The sequence below is a fragment of the Heteronotia binoei genome, chromosome 5 (genome assembly GCF_032191835.1).
Source record: "Heteronotia binoei isolate CCM8104 ecotype False Entrance Well chromosome 5, APGP_CSIRO_Hbin_v1, whole genome shotgun sequence".
Lineage (NCBI taxonomy): Eukaryota > Metazoa > Chordata > Lepidosauria > Squamata > Gekkonidae > Heteronotia > Heteronotia binoei.
Window position 1 is genome coordinate 88132337 of NC_083227.1, and position 13244 is coordinate 88145580.

At 45.7% G+C, this 13244-nt stretch overlaps 1 protein-coding gene across 1 annotated transcript in view; it reads right to left on the reverse strand.

Annotated features, from left to right (window-relative positions):
• The window catches only part of CACNA2D3 (calcium voltage-gated channel auxiliary subunit alpha2delta 3), a 1102401-nt gene that overhangs the window by 83635 nt on the left and 1005522 nt on the right, over nt 1-13244 (reverse strand). The window contains exon 30 of the mRNA XM_060238809.1: nt 9081-9143. Coding sequence (XP_060094792.1) covers nt 9081-9143 — 63 coding nt within the window. The remainder of the gene's footprint in view (nt 1-9080; nt 9144-13244) is intronic.

Consider the following 13244-nt stretch of genomic DNA (forward strand, 5'->3'; position numbering starts at 1 on the left):
ATGAACCAACATTTTATTTTTATTCAGTTCATTTAATTCCTTTTTAATTTTATCCACTTTCTTATATTTTTATTATTACATGTTAAATTCTTTATCCCATTATTTGATTTGATTTCATTAGTTGGCTGTAACTTCCTCCACAACCAATCTAATTAATATAGCAGTATCAGGGACTGCTATATGTACTGTTCTTTCATGGACAAAAATTCTTCCTGTTAAATTGCAGACTGAAAGAGGAAATCGTAGTTCCTGTTTCCTGGCCTAGCAGTTCTAAAACTGGGGTTTACAGACCCCTGAGGCTCCATACTCTACGGGGTCTGCAAAATGGGCATTGTTGGTGAAAAGCACCACCATCCTCCACACAAAAGCAAAATATATGGAGAAAAATCTGAAATCTAAAAAACACAATAGCACAGGGTGATTTAAACTCCCCAATATAATAAAAGAAGCACATGTACCTTTAAGAAATGAATGCCCTTTGCAGTTTGCCATGGTGGCGGATGCTAGACGACCACTTAAATGTTGCAAGCCTTAAAGCTTTGGTTTCGCTTAGTAGAAGGCAGAAAGAAGGGGGCAAAGGTCTTTTCAGGCTTGTTTTGGCCTTTGAGGGAAGGCTCATCAAGAGCGGGCCTGGCTAATCACTACTATTCAACAGCAGCCAGCACACAAAAACTAGTGTTGTGTAGTGGTTAGAGTTTCAGATTAGGAGATCCCCAGTCTGCCATGGAAGCTCACTTTTTAAACTTGGGCCGATCACATACTTCCAGTCTAATCTACCTCTCAAGGTTGTTGTGAGACTGATGTAAGCTGCTTTGGGATCCCACTGTGGAGAAAGGCAGGGCATAAACAAAGTAAATAATAAAAATGTGAAGATTGGGGGCTGATTAAATGATAATTGTGGTGGGAAGGAAAGAAAGAAGCAGGAAGATGAGGATATGGGGGCTGCCAGGAAGAGAGAAACAGGAAATAGTGTGGGGAAAATGTAAGTTAGATGTCCTCACCAGTCCTTGCAGGTTTCCTATCACACAACTAGTCCCAGCATATCTGGGCTCGGCCCAGCTTGGCCCACACCTCACAACTGGACTTGAGGGACACCAGGCATCTGCACCTAGTGGCAACATCCAAAACTCCATAACTGGGCTCACCATGGCCCGGCAGTGGACATCACACAGAGTTTTTTTCTGGGGAAAGACCGCCAAAGAGAGGAAACAGTGAAAGTTGAAGACATAGGGGTAGTTTGGCTGGTAGGTGGGCAAAAGAGAAGGAAGCAGGAAAAGGGGAGAGGCTATCGGGGCTTTCAGAGAATTGAAAGAGGGAAGGAGGGGGAAGAGTTGGATTTATATCCTGTTCTTCACTCAGAGTCTTCAAGCGGCTTACAACCTCCTTCCCTTCCTTTCCCCACAACAGACAGCCTGTGAGGTAAGAGGGGCTGTGAGAGCTCTGAGAGAGCTGTGATTGATCCAAAGTCACCCAGCTGGCTACATGTGGAGAAGTGGGGGATCAAACCTGGTTCTCCAGAACAGAGTCTACAGCTCTTAACCACTGCATCAAACTGGGGGATGGATTGAAAATTGCCCCTTGCAATTCCTTGTTGATCTCCTCACTTGTTTATCTATTTGGTTTCCACAGTAGGTGTATGAGCAAAGCACCTGCCTCAGTCCTCCTTATTCTGTACCTGCCAGTGATTAAAATCAGTGTTTGCCTATGTTCTCTGAAAAGTAGATTACTGACTCTTGCCAGGTAGTCATATGTAACCTAAGCCAGTGTGCTGTAAACATTACACTAATGTGTTGAAATTGTTAGAGTTGTAGACTAGGATCTGGGAGATCTAGGTTCAGATCCCCACAATACAATGAAGTTCATTGTGTAACCTTGGGCGGGTCACTCATCTCAGCTTAACCTACTTCATAAGGTTATCATGGAAGCAAATGTGGAAAGCAGAACCATATATGCTGCTCTGAGCTCCTTGGAGAAGAGGCAGGATAAAGATGTCCTAGACCAGGGGTGGCCAAACACACTTCATTAAAGAGCCACACAGACTAAATGTTAGATACTCAAGAGCCACGAGGTGACTTCTGAGGAACAGCGGATTTGGGGGAGTGGTCTGAAAGTGACTTCACAGGAGGGGCGGGGTTTTGCTGTGGGATGTAATGTCATCAGAAGGGTGGGATTTAGAAAGTGACATCACCTGACATTTGACTTGGATGTGACATCATAGGACATGACATCACAAAGTGATGTCACATATTTGCCAGCATCATCTCCAATGTCCCCAGGTGGTAAAAAAAGAAAAACAAAAGTGTTAAAAACACAGGAAACAGCAAGAAAAAACTTCCCTCAAAACGACATCCTGCACAAAAAATCCAACTCTAACTCACCTTCCCAAAGTTTCTGAAATGAAGTATCTCTCTCTGAGTTCCTATTCTGACATACACCATGTTATCCAGTAATACAAAAATGATATTGATCCAGCCCTCCTTGGACATAGCTCTGTTGTACCCGTAACCGAAAAACAGGCAAAGAAAACCCTATCCCTCTAAATTGTTTCTACCACATGCTGCTGGGATGGGAGGGGTGGGAGGACTGCAGATTAGGAGAGCAGGGCTCTGGCACAGTGGCCCCCTCCTCTCCTTGTGGGCACCAGGATCTCCATGCAGCAGGGAGTTCCTTCCCCATTGCACAGAGAGCCAGCTTGAAGGCTTCTCTTGTGGGGCAGTTTAAACCGCCTCGCAAGAGATTCTGGCACCTTGCTCTCCATGCAACCAACAGCTCTCTACCTGTTCCATGGAAAGTCAGCTTGGAGGCTTCTCTTGCTAGCTGGTTTATCCACCCAGCAAGAGAAGCTGTTGCTGGTTGCATTGCTGAGGGGGAGGAAGGCACCCGGGGGATGCAAGGGGGCAGCAAGCCTTTGTGAGCTGCACCAGTGGGGGTGAAGAGCCGCATGTGGCTCATGAGCTGCAGTTTGGCCACCCCTGAACTAGACAGACATATAAGCAAGAATTTCCTTTGTTTGCCGCCATTTAGTTAGTTAGTAGGTTTATATTCTGCCCTTTCCCGTAAATGGGCTCAGGGTGGATCACAACATACAGTAATAATAATAAATCATGCCTGTCTACTAGCTGATACAAGGAAGTTGTTTGTCCTTGTGCTTAGTAGGGGCAAGTGTGGAAAAAAGAACAAACTGGGCCTGTCATACGCACATATCTCCTGATTGGCTCTTTCCCTTTTCTGCCTCTCCCACTTCCCAGGCACATGAAATCAGACAGCAAGGTGCCAGAATAATGGTCAGATATTTCCAATTGTTGCCAAATGTTGTTCTTTACTAGTGAAGGTTTATTTATATAAGTTATGTAAAGGAATCTATATGTTCTGAGTCATTATTAGTTATTGTCTGACAGTAATTGTAATCAAATCCTTTATGCAGTGAAGTATAATTTCAGAGTGGAAAATATACAAACTTTTACTAGATCCCTCTAATGCAAAATGATTACATGCAAACTTTCCTCCACAACTTTTAAAATAAGCAATGCCAGATTTTTACAAAAAAAAATTGTAGGAATGAGAATTCCAGTTCATGGAATGCATGGGGTTTGTGTTAATGAAACCCCAACACCAGTGCAAGCAATAGATTTGGCCTCAAATATGCATGTGGGAGTTTGTTGGTGCACAAATTACCCTCCAAGCCTAAAAGGGAAGCATTTCTCAGTCCAAAGAGTGAGAATGGCATTCTATACATGGTTGAAAAGACTGGAATATCCCCCAAAGTATCTGTGTGAAAGGCACATTTTGACTGCTTGAATATTGAGAGGGTTAACAGTGGGTTAATCTGTATAATATAGTGGGTTCTATACATTAATGAGGTGAGGTGTTGTGAACATAGCTCTTTTATTGAATACAGCATGGTATAGCGCTGCCTACGAAGACTGAAAACTAGGGCCGCAGGGCCCACTATATATACACACCCAAATTTCCTGCGCTGCCTGTGACTGGACCATTCAAACCAGTCAGGGGCTCTTGATTGAAGCAGGGCAGCAGAATTTGGATCCTGCTGCCTATTGTTCCCGAATCTCCCAAGCTCTGTTCTTCGGGCCTCAGTGAGCCAGGCAAGAACTCCAGCTTATAGATACAATTCTAAGCACATATACAACATCCCTCCCTCCTTAGTTCGCAAGCCTAGCTGACGTAGTCATTGAGGTATGTTGGCTTGCGATGCTCTCTGGTGGACGGCCTGAGCCCTGGAGGGGGTGGTGGAGCGGATGCAGTTGCAGCGGCGGTGAATGGAGGGGCTGCTGCTGTATCATTCTCAGCCGGCAGTTCCCGGGCCTCTATGACCACCGGCTCAGCCTGAAGAGCGGGGCTCTGGGCCCCTGCCTCCACTGTGGCAGTCGGGAAAGGAGTGGAGGTGGCGGTCTGGTTGTCAGGACTGTAATCCTCGACTTCTACCTCGGGACTCTCATGAGACCTCAGCTGGTCGATGTGCCGCCTTATAGTAGACCCCCCTCTCTGTTGCAACCTCGTACATTACAGACCCCAGCACCCTGGCAACCCTTGCCGGAATCCAAGCAGCCCCTCCCTAAGTTCTTAGCCATAACCCAATCCCCCGTATCTAGCTCCCGAGGTCCCTGGATTGACTCTGGAACCTCCTGCAGGTTGAGGACTCTGTCTGGGTTCAATCGGTCTAGTAGGGTGGCTACCTGGCGGCCCATGAGAAGTTCAGCAGGGCTGCGGCCCATGGACAAGGAGAGGATACTATGCTGTGACAGTAAGAATTCTGCAAGGCGGCTCTCCTAGTCCCCCTGGATGATGTGGAGGAGCGATTCTTTAGTCGTCCGCATCATCCTTTCGGCCTGGCCGTTGATGGCCGGGTGGAAGGGGGCTGACCTGATGTGCCTAATGAGGTTGCGGGTGCAGAAGTCCTGGAATTCTCCCAACATGAAGGCCATCCTGTTATCTGAGACCAGTGTGTCCGGAATGCCATGTGTGGTGCACACCCGGCATAGGCCGCCAATGGTGGATGCCACCAGGAGCACCTCAAGCCATTTCAAGTATGAGTCCACAATTAAGAAAAATGTTTGTCCCTGGAAGGGCCCCGCAAAGTCCAGGTACAACTGGGACCAGGGGTTTTCTGTGGGTTCCCAGTGCTGCACTGGAGCCCGGGGAGGCGCCGGCCAGGTCTCCTGGCAGGGCTGGCATTGAGCAACCCAAAACTCGATCACATCGTCCATCCTGGGCCACCATACATAACTGCGGGTGAGTGCCTTCATGCGCACGATCCCCGGGTGGGTTTTGTGCAGCGCCATGAGGACTCAGTGTCTCAGAACCAGGGGCACCACCACCCTGTTCCCCCATAGCAAACACCCCTTATCGACAGAGAGCTTGTCCCTGCAGGACGCGAACGCCCCAAACTCCGGTCCCACCCGGCCCATGGGCCATCCCCTCCATACCCAGTTCAGAACTCGGGAGAGTATTTTGTCCTTGGCCAAGCAGCGTGCAATGTCTTTCACATGCACTGGGCGGTCCAGGAGGGACTCTAGAAGCGGGATCTGGTGTGCTGGGGCCAGAAATGGATCTTCTGACAGTAGCAGCAGGCGGCTGAGGGCATCCGTGTGGCCCATGGCTTTCCCCGGCCTGTACTGAAGACCATACTGGTACGCCGCCAAGAAAATGGACCACCATAGTACCCTGGGTGACAACATCTGGGGCGTTTGTCGGTCGGGAGCGAAGAGGCCGAGTAAGGGCTTGTGGCCCATGTGGCCAGCCGTATAAGTAATGATGGAATTTTTTTACTCCCGCCACGATTGCCAGGCCCTCCTCGTCTATTTGCGCGTAGTTGCATTCCAGTTTCTGCAATGTTCTGGAGTAATAAGCCACCTGAATCTCCCTGCTGTCTGGCAACACATGGGCCAGGATGGCGCCCACCCTGTAGGGGGAGGAGTCGCAGGCCAAAACAACGGGCATCCTCTCATAGAAGTGCGCCAGCAAGCTGTTGGATGTCAGGAAGTTTTAACAGCCTGGAAGGCGGCGACTTGCCGGCAGCCTCAAACCCATGGTGCCCTTTTGTCTAAGAGCCTAGGCAAGGATTCCGCTACCGCCGCCTTGTGGGGAAGGAAGGCATGGTAAAAGTTGAGGACTCCGAGGAATTATTGCAATTCGGCTTTGTTAGTGGGGGATGTGTGTTGCAAATGGCTGTGATTTTGTTCTTGGATGGGTGGATCCCATTTGCATCCACCGTATACGCCAAAAAGTCTTTTGCAGGGACCCCCAACAGACATTTTTTGCTCTTTACCACGAGCCCTGCCTTGTTGAAACGCTGTAGTACGGTGTGGAGGCGGCTGGCGAATTCCTCTTCCGTTGCTGCGGCGACCAGCACATCGTCAAAGAATGGCTGGACCCCAAGAATCCCTCTTAAGAGAGAATCCATTAAGCTCTGAAAAATCCCCGGGGCCACGCTGACCCCTAACCGGAGGCGCTTTACCCGGAAAGCACCCCGATGTGTGACTATGGTTTGGGCCTCGGCCGTGGCGGCGTCAACCGGCAATTGCTGGTATGCTTGGGCCAGATCCAGCTTCCCAAAAATTTTGGTGCCTGCTAGGGATGCTAACACATGGCTGACCACTGGGAGCAGGTAGGCATGGTCCTGCAGCGCTTTATTGATCGTGCATTTGTAGTCTGCAAAGATGCAGACATTCCCATTTGGCTTGACTGGGGTGATGATTGGGGTTTCCCATCGTGTATTGGTGACCAGCTCCAGGACACCTTGCGCCACTAGGTGGTCTAGCTCCTCTATCTTGGGTTTCAAGGTAAAGGGTACTCGCCGGGCCTTTAGCCATACGGGTGGCACATTGGGGTTTATTTGTAATGACATGGGAGAACCCGTGTATGTTCCTAGTGTCCCATTGAAAACTGACAGGAACTCGCCACAGATGTCCTGGAAATCCATGCTGGCAAGGGCATGATGGATTCCCTCTACTCGGATCCCCAAGGGTGCAAACCAAGCCCAGCCTAAGAGGCTATTCAGGTCCCCTTGCGCCACCAGCAAGGGAAGGTCTCTATAATATAGTGGGTTCTATACATTAATAAGGTGAGGTGGTAGTGAACACAGCTCTTTTACTGAATACAGGATGGTATAGTGCTGCCTACGAAGACTGAAAACTAGGGCTGCAGGGCTCACTATATATACACACCCAAAGTTCCCACACTGCCTGTGACTGGACCATTCAAACCAGTCAGGGGCTCTTGATTGGAACAGGACAGCAGGATTTGGATCCTGCTACCTATTGTTCCTGAGTCCCCCAAGCTCTGACCTTCAGGCCCCAGTGATCCAGGCAAGAACTTCAGCTTATAGATACAATTCTAAGCACATATAGAACAATCTGAAAATTAGGCAGTTAGCAAACAATTCCAAACAACCAGCCTAGGCATTAATCTTGTCCAGTAACCAAATTCACAAGGTTCTTATTTAACAGAGTGAGGCTAGAAATCTTATTGGTAAACCACAAAGCAGCTGAAGTCCAGCGTTTCAATAGAAAATATATTTTGAATAATGTGAAACAACTGAAGCATGGTCTAGCCCAACTGAAGCACTTTTAAATTCCCATAGATACTGGTGGGAGGATTAAGCATGTGCTTAATTCTCCTGCTGAAGTCAGTGGGCCTTCAAAACATTTTACTCAAGCTGGATCATACTGCTGGTATTTTCCAGATTACAGAATTTCATTTGACCTGCTCAGTATGTATATCCAGTCCTGCTAATTCTCTGGAATGTGCACACACACAAAAAGGAGTTTTTAGAACATCCGTAGACAGAAAAACAAACAGAGGAATATTAGTTTTCTTATATAGTATAATATTGGCATATAGGTGAGAAAGTGATCCAAGAACTGTTAGGAATAAGATATGGGGGGGGGGCATAATAAATCAATACATCATCCTTATCACTGTATTAACATCCAATGAGTAAATAAACAGGTAGCATTGTGGGGGGGGGGGGGGAACTGTGGCCAAAGACTTTGAAGAGGGCAGAGTTACAGTAACTTTGGAGCACCACCACTTTGGGAGGGGCACCAGCTGCCACTGACAATCTTGGTTTTCTAAATGAAAAGAAGTGTGTTGCGGTCTCTCCGGTACGATGCAGCATGCATTTAACAACAGATGCCATTTAATTGAGACTGTAAAGGGAGTTCAGCTTTGTTTGCCTTTGGAAATCTTTGTTTCATGTAAACACACTGCAAAGGTCATTGGGGGATACATTCTTACAAAATCACAGCCCAGACTTTTAATGCATGCTCTTCTTTTTTCTTCTGCATGATGCTTTTAGTTGAAGAAGGCAGAAGCATTAAGAACATGTACTCAGTTTTCTTACAAAGCTGAAAATACTGGTGTTGAGATGGATTTCTTTTACTATTGGAATACTTTAAAAAATCGGTCCAATTTTTACTCATTGTCACTACTTTGTATCTGTTCTGATTTCAATCCAAACACAGATTTAAATGTTTTTTTCTAGTGTAATCTCATGTCTGTGATAGAAGTGATGACTGCTCTGTTAGGATAATTGCTAATCCGTTTTTTGAAAACAACACATGCCAAATAGCAGCTTTTCTACTTTCAGACATTCTTTTTAAACATTCATTAGGTAATAGAAATCCCACAGAATGCTATAGGCAAACTTTACTCCTTTCTATTAACTGCCATAGTTGCATAGCTCATATGATTAAAGTTCTCTAATAATGTTTTACTCCAAAATGTAAACACATAACCTTCCAAACTTGGGGGGAAATCTCCATGTAAAATCTCTCCCCCCTCAAGCTAAAAATTCCTGCAGAATGACAGGCATGTCTGCAGAAAGGGGTTCCATAAATTAAAATTTTTATGAGCTTAAGAGCAGACCCACCCCACTGTGAGGCAGAAATTATTTCAGACCCCCAGAAAGGCAAGCTATATACTTTAGGATGAGGAGGCTATTTTAATTTATTTTTTTAATCTCGTGCTATTTATTCGGATTAAGATAAATCCTGAAATGTTAACTTCAAAACTATTTTGTGTCACAGTTGTTAACAAGGGGAAAGAAGATGTTCACTTACCTGAGTATAGTCTTCAGAGACTAATATAAATCCATTATTATCAATGAGGTAACAGTTAATGTTCTGTAAAATATCAAAATTGGTATTTAAATTTTTAATTTCAGTAATGAAGGAAGTTTGCCCAAGTTGTCATATAAATAAGTAAATGCTTCATTCACATGTAGCGGTCAATTATTACATTAGGTATTCTGGCATTGTGATTTTTTAAAAAAAAAATTAAATAAACAATGATAAATAGCTCCCATATATGTTTGACTTCTGCAGGTCAAACTGTGATGATAAATGGACGCTTTGCTTGAGGTTGCCTGTGTTGATTGTAGGATCCATGGTCAGGAGCAGACCATATAATCTGTCACAGTATGGAGATACGTATACTGAACATGGCTCCCTTTTAAACAGGAAATTCCTAGAGAACAGAAGGAATATATATGTGTTTGTGGGTGCATTTGCTTGAGGCGTAAGGTGGCAGTGTGTTGAACTGGGCACTAGCTGACAGAACTATTTTATTTCACTGCATTCACAGCAAAAACTGTAACAGAGGAAAACAAAACATTTGGAGTTAAGTCAGCTGTTTATTATAAGCAGCCCTATGGCACAGAGTGGTAAAGCGGCAGTACTGCAGTACTGTGGGCTGAACTCTCTGCTCATGACCTGAGTTCGATTCCGGCGGAAGCTGGATTCAGGTAGCCGGCCCATGGTTGACTTAGCCTTCCATACTTCCGAGGTCGGTAAAATGAGTACCCAGCTTGCTGGGGGGAAAGTGTAAAAGACTGGGGAAAGCAATGGCAAACCACCCCGTAAAAAGTCTGCCGTGAAAACGTGAAAGCAATGTCACCCCAGAGTCAGAAATGACTGGTGCTTGCACAGGGGACCTTTCCTTTCCTTTCCAGCTGTTTATTTAAAAAACTGAACTTATAGACACCATGTAAATGTTTTAATGTTTTAAGTGTTGATTATGTTGTAATCCACCCTGAGCCTGTTCATGGGGTAGGGCAGAAAATAAATTTACTAAATAAATAAATATTAAATATTGACAAATGACAGGGAATCTGTTTGGCATGCAGAAGGTCCTAAATTCAATCCTTCACATTTCTAGTTTAAAAGATTAGGTGGTAGGTGATGTGAAAGCTCTCTACCTAAGCTTGCCAGGTCAACATATCCTGCTAGTGCAGTGTGGGAAAGAGTTTTCCAGGGTTGGGAGTGGTTGGGTGACATGTGACATCACAGATGCAATCTCCACGGCTGTTCCACAGTAACATTCCGGCATTTAAGGCAAAACCATAAAGTTTCACCCAAAATGCTAGGGTGTTGCACCCAAAATGCTAGGGTGTTGCTGCACAACATCCCCAGTGTTATATCATGTCCATGTGACACCAACATATTTGTGATGTTTCTGCACGAGGAGGCTGTTCAGGGATGGGCTGAAGCCCCAAAATCAGGAGAACCCCCACCCAGGGGGTCTGGAAATCCTACCTCCACCTAAAATATTGGAGACTTGCTGCCAGTCTGAGTACACAATACGGACCTTGGTGGACCAATGACAGTTTCATGTGAAGTTGGTTATTGTTAAAACTGTGAATACTTGTGCAATGGGAGGAAGGGATCCACCACAACCTTGCTAGGCTCTGATTTTTTTTCCTTTCTTGCTCCAGGTCTCAGCAAAGTTGTTTTAGTTTATCTAGGCAACACAATAAGAAAGCAAAGTTCTCACATGACTGCGTTACGAGATCTTAGTGTTCGAAAGCATTTTAAATTTTGTAACTCCACTTTTCACATTTACCCTGGGCGTTCCTTATGAATATCTTCTGAAGGATTTCATATGCTGATATGCTATCATTGGCATATTTGTATATGCTTTCTGGTATGTTCATTACTAAAATTACTTACCCAGGGATAAAAGTGCAATTCGGGAATATGGCTTGAATTCAGAGAAAATCAAGGTGAAACAAAAATGAATTTAATGCAGTTCCACTTGTGCAAGATCTTGTACAACACCTAGCACTTTCCTCCCTACATATTACATTTCCCAGAAATAATATAGTGGTGGATGACCTTCAGCGGCAACTGGATCGGGGCGGCGCTGCGGTACTGATGTTATTAGACCTGTTGGCGGCATTTGACACAGTCGACCATCAGTTGCTAAAGCGCCGCCTCGCCGACATTGGGGTTGGGGGGTTGGCCTTGCAATGGCTTTCCTCCTTCCTCTCTGGTCGGGGACAAAGGGTGGCTATTGGGGGTGAGCGATCCCAGAGACACACACTAGATTGTGGGGTGCCTCAGGGAGCAGTTCTCTTCCCAATGCTGTTTAACATTTATATGCGCCCCCTTGCCCAGATTGTCCGGAGGTTTGGGCTGGGTTGCCATCAATATGCAGATGACACCCAGCTCTATCTACTAATGGACGGCCAGCCCGGCTCCACCCCGGGGAACCTAGATCGGGCTTTACAGGCTGTAGCGACATGGCTCAGGTTGAGTGGGCTGAAGTTGAATCCAGCGAAGACAGAGGTCCTTTGTGTGGGTCGCGGTGCCCTAGGAGGGGAAATAGCTCTCCCAACCTTCGACGGTGCATTATTTAAATCAGCGCGCCAGGTAAAGAGTTTGGGCATTTTACTGGAGCCTTCATTATCAATGGAGGCCCAGATAGCAGCCACTGCCAAGTCAGCATTCTTCCATCTGAAGCGGGCAAGGCAGTTGGCCCCCTTCCTGGAGCGTCGCGACCTCGCAACAGTGATCCATGCAACGGTCACCTCAAGATTGGACTACTGTAATGCCCTCTACTTGGGGCTACCTTTGTGCTGGACCCGGAAACTGCAGCTGGTGCAGAACGCGTCGGCCAGGCTACTATTGGGGCTCTCGAAATGGGAGCACATACGGCCGGGGCTGCACGGACTGCACTGGCTGCCAATTACATACCGAGTCCAGTACAAAGTGTTGGTTATTACCTTTAAAGCCTTATATGGCCGAGGACCAGCCTACCTAAGGGACCGTCTCTCCCCATATGAACCCCAGAGGGCACTGAGGTCAGTTGGAAAAAATAAAATGACTATCCCTGGGCCGAGAGAGGTCAAGCTCCAAAACACCAGAGCACGGGCCTTTTCAGCTGCGGCCCCTGCACTGTGGAACCAGCTTCCGGAGGAAGTGCGGGCCCTGCAGAACCTTGACCAGTTCCGCAGCGCCTGCAAGACCGTCCTTTTTAAACAAGCGTATATTGACATTGACTGCTGAATGCTGTGAACAAAGGAACCGCCATCTATATTACTTTGGAACTATTTAAACAGACAGAACCAGCGCCAGAATATCTTTATTGCTGCCAGATATATTTAATTTAACTTAAATTATGTATTTTAATTCTATTAACTGGTTTTTATATGTTTAATTTTTAATCGTTAAATTTGAAGTTTTTATCTATCAATGTAAATGCATAAAATGTTGTTAGCCGCCCTCAGCCGCCTAGGCGGGGAGGGCGGGATACAAATAAAATCTATTATTATTATTATTATCTCACAAGACAATGTTTTTGTACCTTTAGTTTGTTGTTGAGGTGGCTCTCGACAGTGCACTTCAGGTTTGAGTATTCCATACCTCAGATAGTACTGCTGGCCTTCTCCGTATGTGTGTATGGCAATGTTTCCACTATATATTTTTCCAACTCACTGCCTTTATTTCTTTTTCCTTTTTGTGTGTTCATGCACTGTAGTGATACACTGGGATAATGTCAGCAAGGAAACCACCCAAAGCAATGCCCCTGTCCACCTTTCCCTACCAGGTGCTTTTAAAAAATTGATTTGTGTTTTAATGTAAATATGTAATATGTGATTTTATTTCACTGCAGCAATTTATCACTGTTGCACAATTTTTTAAAAAAAAAACTGATAGAGCCATGTGTCCCTGAGTGATTTTTTTATCTGAAAAATTATTTGATTATCTGAAAACCTGGAAAAAAAGAGGACAGCACCAGATTGGCCCACTACCCCATACACCGATGCCAACCACCTGACTTGCATAATAACAAAATACACATGTCAATTTTGTTTAAGTATTTTGAGTGCTATTTGGCTGCAACAATATATTGATGTTTATACAGATTTTTTTTTAAAAAAACCAAACTATGGGGGGGGGGGTTGAAACGGTGGTGTGGGCAATGGAGGAGATCTTTCATACGTG